The sequence below is a fragment of the Cottoperca gobio genome, chromosome 2, assembly GCF_900634415.1.
Source record: "Cottoperca gobio chromosome 2, fCotGob3.1, whole genome shotgun sequence".
Lineage (NCBI taxonomy): Eukaryota > Metazoa > Chordata > Actinopteri > Perciformes > Bovichtidae > Cottoperca > Cottoperca gobio.
In genome coordinates, this window is record NC_041356.1 from 4400474 (window position 1) to 4414691 (window position 14218).

The 14218-nt window shown below is 44.9% G+C and overlaps 1 protein-coding gene across 2 annotated transcripts; it reads left to right on the forward strand.

Annotated features, from left to right (window-relative positions):
* Positions 1 to 128: 128 nt before the first annotated feature.
* Positions 129 to 12956, forward strand: LOC115017676 (insulin receptor substrate 2-like). 2 transcript variants are annotated; one of them, XM_029446342.1, is made up of 3 exons: positions 129 to 2980; positions 3386 to 3888; positions 9993 to 12956. In XM_029446342.1, exons 1-3 carry the CDS (start codon positions 309 to 311, stop codon positions 9995 to 9997), a joined length of 3180 nt encoding a protein of 1059 aa, XP_029302202.1. In that variant the 5' UTR covers positions 129 to 308; the 3' UTR covers positions 9998 to 12956. The 2 variants fall into 2 exon arrangements, with proteins under 2 accessions (XP_029302202.1, XP_029302211.1); XM_029446351.1 differs by having other exon boundaries at positions 3389 to 3888.
* The last annotated feature ends 1262 nt before the right edge of the window (positions 12957 to 14218 follow it).

A 14218-nucleotide genomic window follows, 5' to 3' on the forward strand; every position in this document is an offset into this window, starting at 1 on the left:
TCAGCCAATAGGCAGCGTCAGAACCGTGCAATGGACAGGCACGGCCCCTGCAGCAGGCCCCGCCCCCCTATGACTCTGTGTTTTATTCTGTTTTTAGAGCAGCAGCGTCACATGTTGTTTTTCTCCAGGACCAGATCAGTCCCACTGCACTGTTGCTTCTACTCTGATAGAGGACACAGCTACCGATGTCTGACATGGATTAGACTTTTAAAAAAACGGGATATCTTTAAAGTTTTTTTTGCTGCGAGTAAAAAAAAGAAAAGAAAGGAGTTTGCTTATCTGCAACTTGAAAAGAGAAGTGGACAGAAATGGCAAGTCCTCCGGCGACTGGGGGACACCTGTTATCAAATGGGACGAACGGTGTGAAGAAGTGCGGATACCTGAGGAAGCAGAAACACGGACACCGGCGCTTCTTCGTGCTGCGGGAGCCGACCGAGCGCTGCCCTGCACGGCTGGAGTATTATGAAAGCGAGAAGAAATGGAGAAACAAGTCCGCCGCGAAACGGGTCATAACTTTGGACTCATGTCTGTGCGTAAACAAACGGGCCGATGCCAAACACAAGCACCTCATCGCCCTCTACACCAAGGACGAGTACTTTGCCGTGGCTGCAGACAACGAGCAAGAACAGGAGAGCTGGTACACTGTTCTGACTGATCTAATAGCCGAGGGGAAAGTGTACGACAGCCCCGCTTCTACCTCCTCTTTAGTCGGCTTTGAGGAAGCCAGCTACGGACTCATTACTCCTGCAACAGCTGCCTATAAGGAGGTGTGGCAGGTCAACTTGAAATCCAAAGGCTTGGGTCAGATCAAGAACCTCACTGGGGTTTACAGGCTGTGTTTGTCCAGCCGGACCATCAGTTTTGTCAAACTAAACTCAGAAAAAGCTGCTGTCAGTTTACAGCTCATGAACATCAGGAGATGCGGCCACTCAGACAGCTTCTTCTTCATAGAGGTGGGTCGCTCAGCCGTCACTGGGCCCGGGGAGTTCTGGATGCAGGCAGAGGACTCCGTGGTTGCGCAGAACATCCATGAGACTATTCTTGAGGCTATGAAAGCCATGAAGGAGCTGTCTGAGTTCAGGCCGCGGAGCAAGAGCCAGTCTGCAAGCACTAACCCCATATCTGTGCCCACACGACGCAACCTCAACAACCTGCCCCCCAGTCAGACAGGCCTGGTGAGGAGATCCAGAACAGATAGTATGGCAGCCATGTCCCCAGGAAGGAAGTTCACATCCTGTCGGATTAGAACAGCCAGTGAGGGAGACGGCAGCGTGACCCGGCCTGTGTCCATGTCCATATCTGTGAATGGGAGTCCCACCAGTCCGAACTCTGGGAATCACCTCATCAGGTCCCATACGCTTAGCAGTGGGCGCACCTGCAGAATGCTAGAGTCCAACCTGCATCATAGTCGGTCCATGCCGGTGTCTAACTCCCCACCAAGCACCTCCAGCCCCATCAGCATCTCTCCCAGGGGGGCTGGCATGTCCACTCCTGACAAAGTCAGGCGGCCTTTTAGCTGCAGCGCCTCCATCTCCGGCTCCCTCAGCGACACTGGCATCATGCTGTGTGATGATTACAGCTCCAGCCCAGGTGAACCAAGATTCCTCCCCCTGACCCGCAGTGACACCCCTGACTCTCTGTCCAGTACACCGCCATCACGCGACATCAGCGACCCTTGTGGCTACATGATAATGGAAGGGGGGGATGGCAGCAGGTCTAGGGCTGGCGGAGACGGCCTGGCGTATGACATGGCTTACAGGAAGCGAACGCACTCCCTCACCACACCACGTCAACAGAGAATGGTGGCGCCGCTGTCCTCTGCCTCCCTGGATGACTACACGCTCATGAGGATGGCCTGTGGGCAGAACTCTCACTCCGCCTCGCCCAAAGTGTGCTACCCCGAGGATTACGGAGACATTGAAATTGGTTCATCCAGGAGCTCCAGCAGTAACCTTGCAGATGATGGCTACATGCCAATGACGCCAGGTGTAGCTGCCCAGTCTGGTAAGGTAGACAACTACATGCCCATGAGCCCCATGTGTGTCTCGGCACCTAAGCAGATTGTGAACCCTAGGGTGCATCCTCAGGCGGCTGCCGGTGGTGGCTACAAGACGAACTCCCCCTGCAGCAGCTCTCTGGAGGACAATGGTTACATGAAAATGTGGTGTAGCTCCAAATCGTCCATGGAGAGCCCAGACAGGCAGGGTGAATACATGAACATGTCGCCTGGACACCCACCTCCACTCCAGACCCCCCCAGACTACTACTTGAGCCTGCTGGCTGGTGAACCTGCAGCAGTGAGGTCAGCTTATCAGTGCGGCTCTCTGACGCTCCCTGCTAAACTTCAGGCGTCCAAGAATGAGGAAAGCAGCCAGTATGTGTTGATGAGCCCTCAGAGTTTGAGGCAGAGGGTGGGAGAGTCAGACTATTATTCAGTGATGCAGCCTAGTGCATCTCAGATCTCACCTCTGAGCCCCTCTGTACCCTCCCCAGTCAGACTTGGTCGGGCGGAGAGCCTGCCCTACAGAGGGAGGCTTGGCAGGCCTAACAGGCTTTCCCTGGACACTGTGAGGACCCTGCCCAGCATGAACGAGCACCCCCTGCCCGGAGAACCCCGGAGCCCTGGGGAATACATCAACATTGACTTCAGCTGTGCCAGATTCTCCCCGCCCTCCATTGTATCCACCCAGAGCCAGTCTTCATCACTGGGCTCCAGCGGCAGGGGCCTGGGGAGGTCCTCTCTGACAGACTACATGAACCTGAAGCTGGGCTCACAGTCGCCCAAGGAGGTGGACACTCCTGCTGAGCGCTTGGACACAGTCCCAGAGTTATCTATGTGCTCAGAGGAGGACAGAGTGTACCATCTGGATAGTGAGAAAGGGTCTCAGGGCCTCTGTGATGAGGTGAAAAATGACTACACTGAGATGACATTTGGGATGACGAGCTCACCTCCACAGCTTGTTCCTCAAAACACTGCAAGGTATGTGTATCTGTGTTAGGAGGGGGCCATTCTTTTAATAATTTATTATCATTTATTTGTATAGTTTGGCTGTATGATGGATCCCAGGCAATGGCTAAAATAGTTTAATTACTCTGAAGGAATAAATATAACATTTTACTCTGTTTACTACATTTTAAATGTACTGCATGTAATTGAAAATGCCTGATAATCAACATTATCAACATAATGTGAATCTTGATATAAACCATTATGCTTGTCCTTTTTATTAAATGTGGAATGCAAAAGTTGTTTAATTAAATATCCTGAGTATTTTAAAGATTACATTTTTTTTTATCTTAAACCTTTTGGGTAGTAGAGTGATGGTCTTTACCACTAGATAAATTAAAGCTATTTGGTGATTAACCATTCAACTTTGTTGTCCAGTAGCCAGAGCAGTAGGGAGAGAAGGGTCTCTCCGGAGGACCAGGGAGTCCCAGAAGGCATTGGGGTCTTCCTGCTTGGGGCCCCCTCTTCCTCCACAGTGGACCCCGACTGCTCCGCCAAGGTGATCCGGGCCAATCCGCAGGGACGAAGGCGCCACAGCTCCGAGACCTTCTCCTCTACCGCCACTGTGACGCCGGTGTTCCCCTCTTTCGCCCGTGGTGACACGATGAAGAGGCATAGCTCGGTGGAGAACATCTCGTCCCGGAGCAGCGAGGGCTCCGACGAGGAATACGGCAACAGCCCTGTGAACCGGCAGAGCTCGGCCGGCTACTCCAACGGGCTGAACTACATTGCCTTGAACCTGCTGGACAACAGGGATGTGGAGAAATGCGAAGACCTGACTGGCTTCAAACCCACCAGCAGCTGCAAAGGGGGTATCAATGGATTACACACCTCACCATATGTCTGTTTGGGATTCAAGGAGGCTGCAACCACTGCCAAAGGTGAGTGAGTTTGCGATCAAATGTGTGGCTGCTAATATATCTCATTTATCTAAACTTTCTACTTAAAGTAGAGAGAAGAAAGGGTTTTTGTAATGTGAAAGGTAGCTCTTTGTATTTGAAACGTATGACTAATTCAGTTTGGCTGTACTGTAAGAAAAGATAGCTGCACTGTACAGTTGGCAGTCAAATGAAAAAAAGGAAAGGAAAAATAATGATGGAGGCAAACTAGTATTTCCTCCAGATTCAAATTCAAACCGGCTGTGTAGATTTCTAAGTACATACGTAGGTGGTGCTGCTGCAGCCTTCAGGTGCTCCTCTTAAGATCCTACTTCTGAGTTCTTTCATATTCTGTAACAGCATTTTTGTGGCAACGTTTGCAATTAAACAGAGTGCCATTGGGTGTTTGTGTCAAAATGAAAAAGAGTGTCTTCTGATTTTATTTGCAATCAATCACACTTTTACTGTTTTTTGACTCATTTATGTTTGGTATTCCCACATATTTCCCTCAACATGTGAGCGCAGCAGAAGGCTGATCTGAAACGTGACCAGGCTGAGCGCTCTGAAGTAAACAAGCACCATGACAGCACAGTGCAGGATGCTGCCTCGCTGCTGCTGCTGTCGTGGGCTGCACATACTAAAAATACACAAGTAGATTTTAGGGATTCCACCAACGCTTATTATGAATGAAAGGAATTAGTGACTACATATTCTTTATGAAACATTAGACACAAGTATTGTTCAGGCCCTCTAATGTGACACTGCCGTGGGCATTTCCGGCTGTTGTTTTTTCAGTTGGGTAGGCTTTAGGATGTGTTGCACATCAATGTGACCTCTAAAGACCTCTTATTCCCACCATCCCATAATCAATAGTGTCACAGAATATCCCAATGAACCGAATAAAGCTGCGGCGTGGGATAGCAAACGGTGTAAACCAATTGGAACAACAGAATGTTGACTTTAAAGCCCAGTTTGACCCTATGTCCCCACACCGTTTATGGGACATAGTGAGCTCGCATGTGTTTGCGAGCACGCAGGAGGGGTGGGGGTGTACGCTGACATGTGAGGCCCAGCACAAGTAGATCTGTGTTTGTGTCCTTGTAGGCAGCAAGGGAAAACAACAAAGTGGGCAAGTTGCTATGCGGCAGGTAACTAGATGTCACAGTCCACATTCCTGGCTGAGCGGGTTGCTGTGAGAGGGGCCTGTTTTTGTCCTGGCTCTAGGACATTTGAATAGAAAGTGGCTTTTATTTCACCACATGGCCCCTGTGTATGGAGAGAGAAGTTATATTAGGTTTCAGCACTGAAAAAAATGCAATACATTTTTATTATTATTAACACTGTCAGTGATGTTCTGGTGGTAAAGAGGAGTCACCACAGTATGGAAAATCATTTCTGTCCCTAATGCATTATTTAATGTATGTGACTGAAGTCAAAGGGTTATCTAGGCAGTAAACTGAGTTAATGATGGTCTGGTGCATCCTCAGAAATGAAATGGACAGATAAATGTGTATTTGTTTGTTTTTATCTGAGGGTTCACCTGTTCTGTACTTGTGAATATTTTTATGGTTCTAATAAATCATGGTTGTATTCGAGTAGGCAGAGGGAGGGAAACGAGTCAAGCACATACATGTGGACTGTAGCACGTACGCATGCAGAGCGGTCGGGGTGTTTTTTTCTCCCAGGGAGCTTTTTTCTTTTTTTCTTTCCAGTGGCGTAGCCTGCATCCATGAACACTTGGCAGAGAGAGTGGCCTGTTTTGTTTTCCAGTGCCTGAGTGTTTGTGGGAGAGCGAATGAATGCGTGCATAATGGGGCAGGATGGCACGTGCACTCGACTGCCCTTCTGCCTCATTAGGCTGTTCACTTAGCAGAAGTAAGACAAGCAGAGAGGGGGAGATGGAGTACGGGCTTGTATGCTCGGTAGAAAGAGGAGGTGAGAGGGCTTTTTTTTTTTTTTTTAAAGCAACAAATAAACTCATTGGTGAGGCCCCCTTCAACCAAGGTGCATTCTGGGAGGATGGCAGACCTGATGGCTTGTTTACTGAACTCTCAGTTCTATGCTGTGTGGCGAAGCGGGGTGAAGGAGCTCAGAGTGCTCCGCTGGGGTTTTGGGTGCTAGGCCCCACTGGCGGCGGCATGTTTATCAGGACGTCACGCTGGGCCCCCGCACCATGTGCCATCCCGACCCAAAAGTCTGCAGCTTTTCATTCCAGCCAAACACCCTGGCTGACCCTCTCAGTGAAATGTGGTTTGGCTGGAATGAGAACTTCTGGTGGAATGCCGCCGCCGCCGCTCTGGAGGCAAATGTTTGTCAGGATCAAAGTACCACTAAAACAATCAGACCTTACTGCCCCTTGGAATTTTGCCCCCCAGACCCATGTGACAGCCCCCTCGGTGAGGAACGTGACTGCATTCCTAGTCCACAAAACCCTGAAGTCATAAGCTTTTGATATGTTCTTTTGGTGTTCCAACTGGAGTCAGATTAGATGTCTTAATGCCTGCCTGGCATGAGGTTCAAGTGTTTGTTTACCTCTTGTTTTGTCAGTGAGCCAGCCCATGTGACACGGAGGTGGTTTTACCTCTGCCCTAACCTAAGCTCACCGTCTCTTCTCGGGCCCTGGCTAGCCGCAGCTCAGTCAGGTGGATGTTCTGTACCAGACCCAGATTAGCCAAATCAGCCGTCTCTGTTTCCACCTCCTCGTCTGACCAATACCTTTATCTGGCGGCGCCGACCGGCTCCTGCTTCCTCTGTGACGATTCAAGAAGCTTAATTTGCACAGTGAGATGATTATTACTATATTATATATTATACTATATTCTTATATTCTTCTTCCATCCAATTTGTTTCTCAGTTGAAAGTTTAGTTTATTTAACTTTTTAAAATATTTAATAAATAATGTTTCCATAGTCAATAAGTAATCGTGTTGCAGCCCTAGAAAATAAGGTGTAGAAGGAGGGTGAAAAAAATTATAAAGGGGTCCAAGAGCGTAGAAGCCCTACTGTGACACTCCGAGTCCCTCCTGAGTGCTCGTGGCAGATGGCCACTCTCCGGGCCAGTGTGTGTGTGTGTGTGTGTGTGTGTGTGAGAGTGTAGTTGGGGGGGTGGGGATGGAGACTTAAACACCCGCCACTCTGCCTTGACTTCACACACATACAAACACTCTCATTACTTAGATTTCCCTTCCCATGCCCGCACTAGCACATAAACGTATACATATGTCTTTTACCTGCACACACGCACACATCCCTACCTACTCACTATCCCTCCGCTAATGACAGCCCACCATCTGCTGCACCCACAGCCTGCAGATAGCATGACCATCAGCATCGTGTGTTTGTGTAATTCATCGGGCAGATTATAAGCATTCGTGCCCATCTACTCAAATCCCACTTCCCCTTAACGTCATTCAGTCAGTAGTATTGCGAGTGATGTCATCCTAGATCCAAATGCACCCGGAGCATGTACATCTATGTTACTTACATTTCCTGTGATGTGCGTGCGCGTTACGATGTTAGAGGGTGCAGCGAGCGAAAGGGGTCTAGCTGCACAGCCATGCATCCCTATCTCGCTCTGAGCATGCTCAGTAGATGCATAACACAGGGATATTGGTGATATAATCTTGGCATTTTTTAGTATTTTCTGACATTTTATACACCAAATCTGCAGATAAATCAATAATGATAATAATTGGTTGTTTTTCTTTTGCCTCTCTGCTGCTGCTGCTCACACACACACACACACACACACACGCACGCGCACACTGAGACTTAGAAATTTGCATAGGCTGCATTGATACCACTTTTTCCACTGCTGGAATTTTGGCCAACATCATTACTTTGTGGCGCCCATGTGGCTCCGTTTGATTTTCTACATGGCACATTTTGTTCTGGCATTACTCGTAAAGGTGACACCTGATTTTATCCCTTCATCAGCCTGATTGTTCAATCCATTGTTGCTGTATACACACACACACACGCTGTTGGATAGTTTATTTCATATCATACTTCATCGTCAGACCTGCGTTGAAGCTGAGGTCTTGCAAACACAACAAAGCAGTGCAAAATAGCCAAGGCAGGAAATCCAGAAATGCCATGTTACTTGATATATAGAGAACAAACGTGCACACGTAACACCGCAGGCTCTTGTGTCAGAGTTTCCAGGCAGTGTGTGTGTGTTGTGTGTCTGTGTCATGGCACAGGGAGGAGGGGGGCTAAAGTAGGCCGGGATGTTCCAGACAGAAGCACTAGCTGCTAGATAACTGCGTGGCCAGCGTTCCCCACATTTAGCCAGCCACGGCTCCAGATGAGATTACAGCCTCTGTGGGCGAGATTAGACGGCATGGGGTAGATCAGCGAGAGCCAGAGGCTACTCCATGGAGAGCAGCTGGCTAATACGTAACGCAAGGTGTGGGCATTTGTTCGCTTTAGCCTGTCCAGATCTCAGTTCATCGTAATTGAGACAGAAATCTGTTTAGAAATTGGCTTTAAAATCTGAAGATAAATGTTCCCTCAGACTAATATGTTCTCAAGTGAACTCTGGATGTTTTAATAGTAAATGATATAAGATGCATGGACATATTTGACCCTCCATCCTTCTCTGTTTATCATTTTATCCTATAAAAATAGGATTTAAGATGTTTTTTTTGCTTTATATGTGCACTGGATGACTCCAAGCTCCAAAAATGGCAACTGTTCAGTAACTAAGAAAAGCCTTGCTTTGAGCCTGACCGCCGTGCATTTTTGAGGTTCTCCAACTGCTTTTTTTAAAGAGTTTCATCAGCCTTACACTGATAGAAGTTTCCCAGCCCAAAGCGGACCATATAATCCTCGTGTGGTTTCATGACACATGGCTGCAGCGAGAATATTGTCCTCGTGGAAGCCAGAGCCCTAGCGCTTTTTAGGGCTTGTCCACTTTGTCCCCACACACGCATTTAGTCGTGCAGGCTTCTCCTCGGCCTCAAGCCCTACCCCTGCTGGACTTCATCTCTTCAAGGAAGCTTCCAGTTGACCCAGTGCCCCTCCCCCTCGACCACCACTCTGACTTCAAGTAAACCCTTCCTTCTTTCTGCTTGCCCCCCCACCCCTCCTCCACACACAGACTGTCAACAGGGGCCGCACAATCTGTCACAGTTATCAACGCACTATAAAGGCAACCTCAGTTTCTCTGTATAACATCAGAGATGCATCAGCTACTGCGCGCTGGTTCGCCTCTGCTCCGCGTGTGTCCATAGCAACACGCAGCGACAGGAGACCCCCACCCCCCATCGCTCTACATCCCAGATTATGTAATAACGACCGTTGCCATCCAGCCTCCCACTTCCAGCCCCCCCCCCCCACCCACCCCCGCCGTGCTTCCTGGGCTAAAAACAGCTGGTGTGTTAAGAAATGACACACACCATCTTACTACAACACATCATGGCTATAATGAACCAACATTCATACTAAATATCGTGATTAAACACAAATAATACACATAAAACATTTAGATTAACACATCTCAAATCCCTCCTATTTAACTTGTTTGTGCAGCACTCAGTGTTCCTGTTATTCAAGCTGCTTGTTCCATTGTCTCCTTATTATTGTGTCACAGCCTAATCTGAGTTCACACTGTACAGTAGACTCTCATGTCCTGAAAGGTCTGCATTGTGGCAGAAGTGTTTGTGGAAAATAATCAGACTGGGGTTTACTCACTTTATTCTTTCCCACAATCAGCCAGAAAGGATACTCTTAAAACATCCTTACTTTCTTTCTCATATGCAATAATTGTTTGTACATTAGCTGCATTTTTAATCGGGCAGTATTTTTGATTGATTTACCCGTTGTCCCTCAGAAAAGCTTGTTCTGGTTAAAGAATTAGATTTGTGAGATGCATATTGATGCCGGCTGAGAATGTTTAAATGTTAATGTATTAAAGATACCCTGATGGAAATGCAGCATATTTGTATTTTACATGTCATACAAGTTAGTAAAATGTGCTGCAAATGGCTACAAATGCTCAGCCTATAGTAGTTAATGTTATGCGAGAATATAACATTAAAGACGTGTCAAATGTTGAAATCACAAGATATTTCCATTAACTCCCTCTTTTCCTCTCGTCTCTTTCAGACTGAAGGACTTGTCTATCCTCTGACTTGGCGTCTTCACCGATTTGCTGCTCAAAAAAAAATATATATACATCTCATCTTTGCCCTTCCACTGGGCTCTGTGGCCCTAAAGGACTGGATGGACCCTCAGCATCACTCACACACACTTAGGAAAACAAGCAGGTCACCATCTATGCATGTCATGAATTTGCTGAAGGCAGGACAAGTGTGTTTGTGTGTGTGTGTGTGTGTGTGTGTGTGTGTGTGTGTGTGTGTGTGTGTGTGTGGGCGGATGTGTGTGTTGTGTATGGGTGTGTCTCATGTTCCCTGCGCTTTCAGAGGCCATTTGTCATGTGGCACACATTTTGGCGCAAGCACAGAAGCAAAGATAGTCAGTTAATAACAAAACTCTAATGGTACCCACATACTATTTATTTTCTTGAGGGTAGTTTTACGACTGCCTGTATGAGTACAAGTGTGTTTCTGAGACAAAGTACGGACAACCGGTATGAAAGTGAACAATAAAACCTATGGAAATGACCCAGGGAGCGAGGATACCAAGATACACTGAGGACATAACTATATTTAGATCGGATATGTTATTTATTTTTGGAAGATGAATGTCTGATCAGACCTACCCAATGCCTTAATGTCTATACTGTCCTTATGTTTTCTATGAGATAAGAGATATTCTATTACTGTATGTCTGTTTGGACCTCTATATTGTTATTCTGTTGTGGAAAGTAAGCTTACCATTTAAAATATTATTTCAGAAATGTACAGTACAGTGGGGCTGCTTGAGATCTGATCTTATTGATATTAAAGTATTTTCTTAATAACAAATTTCTTATTTATTCTAACCTAGTTTTATTTTTTGTCCAATCAAAGCTCTGAACTTAAAATAATATATTTCTAAATGTCTTTAAGAGTTATGCATGTCTTTATAACTCGGCTCAGACCCCACAACACCAGGCATCTGAATGCACTGTACCTCCCACAGTTCAGTCACTTGAGCCTGGAAACCTCACACACTCCTACCTTCAAACCTACGGCCTGCTGCTGAGCTCAACGCAGGCCGCTCTGCTGTGATATCATTTGACGGTACAACTTGAGGTGACAATGGAGGGGTGGTGGAGCCAATGAAAAATGTTGAGGTTGGGGCACAGTTGAGACGGTTTTTGGTCAGCTAGTGAAGGCTGAAGTGAGGGGGGGGGAAGGGGCTGCCACTGTCAGCAGGGCTGGACAATCACAAAAAGTAGAGCGGCCAACAGCCACATCTGGCTCCATCATCAGGTTCAATGGAAAACCAGCTGTCTGGAAAATATATCTATATGGCAGACGGCACAACACGTTTAATTTGGCTGAAGAGAATTATGTAATGTTACAAGTGAAAGCAAGACTATGTAACTAACTATATCACTTAGTGGCAACTACTGTATGTAACAATTACAGGACGATGCTAAATTCTTAACTGTAGTGTAGGCTAATCTTGCTAGTCTTGATTCAAGAAGAAGATTCAGTGAAGTCTATTGTACAGCATATATATCTGATGTTTTACTGACATTACTGGCTGACATTAGCAGTAATACTCTGAGTGTATTGGATTGAACAACAGAGTTTTATTGCTCATCAATTTGTAAGAAGAAAACATGTTATTTCGTCTTTCTTCAAAGTGAGCCTCTGTAACTTTTGCTGAATAGCAGCCACTGTGGTATCAAGCAGCAATTTCAGAATAACGATGAATGCTAACATGTAGTGTAACACTAGTATAAATTGAGAAGAATTAAAAAATGTACCAAACCAATTTAGTAATCTCAGCAATATCTATCAAGTATGCTAACGTTAGCTAACATTAGCTAGGCTACCATAAGGTCATAGGCCTAGCAAGGGAGTTTTATTGCTAATAAATTAAACTTTTCATTTGTTAGAAAAAGAATGTGTTAGTCTCTAACTACACTAATTACATAGTCTCGTTTTAATCTGAAGAAACTCAAACTTTTTTATCAGTAAATACATTTCTGTCTGTTTTCGGTTAAAAATGGCTCTGACCTTCCAAAATGGTCATCAGTTGGTGAACATCATCTGAAAGCCCTCTATGCTATCCTGACTGTGGTCTTTGCGTCGTCCACTGTGCCGACTCCAACTGGCTCACAACCCCTTTAGTGTACAGTAGATTGTAAAACATAAAACCATGTCTGAATGTATCGCTGAGCTGGTGGTGACACCACACAAACATAATGTGGGAAACGGTTTTGACAGAGTTGAATAATATTGGAGTTATACTGCGCTAAATTGTGGTTTCTATTTATCTTCAGAGTCTTGAATGTGTATATTGTGTACATATAAATAGTTTAACTACAAACAATCTATTGAAAGAGTACTTAGATTTGACCTGTTGCAATGATATTCCTGTGTAAAGACTTTGGCTACCGATTTTTAAAAAGGGGACGGGGTTTTTGCTTTTGGGTTGTAAAGTGTATTGTATGCTTTTCTCCCTCACAGTCTCTGAAAAAATACTGTATTTTATTATAGAGATCTCTTTGCCTTGTTGACACACTTTACCCTGATGGCATATGCAATAGTGACATGAATACAATCTAGTTTACAACCGTGGAACCAAATGTAACATTACATTGATGATTTACTTTATTTTTTGTGGCGAGCAGAAGCCATTTTGCTCCTTGTACATTTCTCTTTCTGCCAAGTGTTTTTCTTTTCTTTTTTTTGCTGGAAACTTTGTTTTTGACATGTTTCAAAGAGCGTTCCCCATTTCTGTGTCCATGGACAGACTCAGATTGATCTTGGATTGACTCAAGTCTGAATGTGTTGTTGTCTTCCATTGTACATAATTCAATATACTGTTTATTGTGATGCTCACAAGAGATGATTATAATGATTTATAAATTCTGGTAGTTGAGTATTGCTTTTGTCTGTATTGATTATGGATAGCAGCCTACAGAAATAAATGATTTTATTTAAAGAGGTACATCTTTGTCTTCATTTTTTATTTCCACAAGTAAAATTACATTTGAGTAAATGATAAAAAAAAAAAAATGTTGGGAACCAAAGGGTCGCCGGTTCAAGTCCCCAACCTGACCAAGTACGGAGTGTGGACTGGTACTTTAGGACATCAATACAATAATATTATAAAGTCGTCATAATTACTATAATACATTATATATCTTTTTCATTATGGAAATACATTTTCATACAAATATTTTACTTCAGAAATGCTTTAAAACAAGACTAACTTTTTCTGAATATATTTGAGAATTTTTATATGATATATAAATAATAAATGAATAAATAATACTATCACAAGTAGAGAGGAGTCATACCGTCAGCAAACTGAACCAGGGCTGTCAGTTATTAAGCATTATCTATCTAGTGTTTGCAAGAGTTTGCTAACATTAGCCACCATAAGCTAATGCTCATACCAAACCAAGTAAGGCTGTAGCAGCAAAACTACCAACTGTGTTGAATTGAGCAAGGGTTTATTTATTGCTTATTAATTGAACTTGGATGAATACTTGGTAAGAAGAAGAATGCTTAATTCTTTGTAACTGTAATTAGTTTTTTCCCAGAAATGAGTTTATCCTCCTCTAAACCATTATTGTAATCCTCACAAGACTCCAAATCCCATCCTCCCCCTCTTCTTCTCCCTCATTTACTGGAACATCAGGCATTTGGCACAAAGTCAAATAGCTTCCTGACTGTATGTCAAGAGAGGAGGATATCCTACGGTACCTCCGTCCTGTATTGAGAAGCTGAACTCTCCGGGCGACACTTTTTCTTTCTGTAAGTGTTTTTATTTCAAACAGAGGCCGAGGCAGGAAGCCCACACTGAGCCAATGACTTCCTGCCGAGCCATGCGTCTCCATGAAGTACTGCGTAATCATAGTCTGGAATTCAGCAGGTTCAAAGCATGAAGTAAACGACACATTTCACCTGTCACCTGCATCTCCCACGCACTCACATGCAGCTGTCACACAGCAACCTTGTGTTTCTTTACCATGCACTTATCTTATTACACACGCTCAATGTAAGATACGGGAATGTTTTCCATTGACGAGGTTACATTTCTTATCTTTGGTTACTTATTGTTGGTTAAAACAAGGCATAGAGGCTGAAACGGACAGTATATAGTCCTAAAATACTTTACATTTTATTTTCCAAGGTTTTGCTGTCAATGGTGAATGAAATTGTGTTTGTGGTATTTAAAGGAATAGTTCAAATGTTCCCTTTTAT

Coding starts and splice junctions, on each gene's coding strand:
- LOC115017676 (XM_029446342.1), top strand. CDS start 309: ATGGCAAGTCCTCCGGCGACTGGGGGACACCTGTTATCAAATGGGACG. Junction 2,981..3,385: donor GTTCCTCAAAACACTGCAAG/GTATGTGTATCT, acceptor TTTGTTGTCCAG/TAGCCAGAGCAGTAGGGAGA.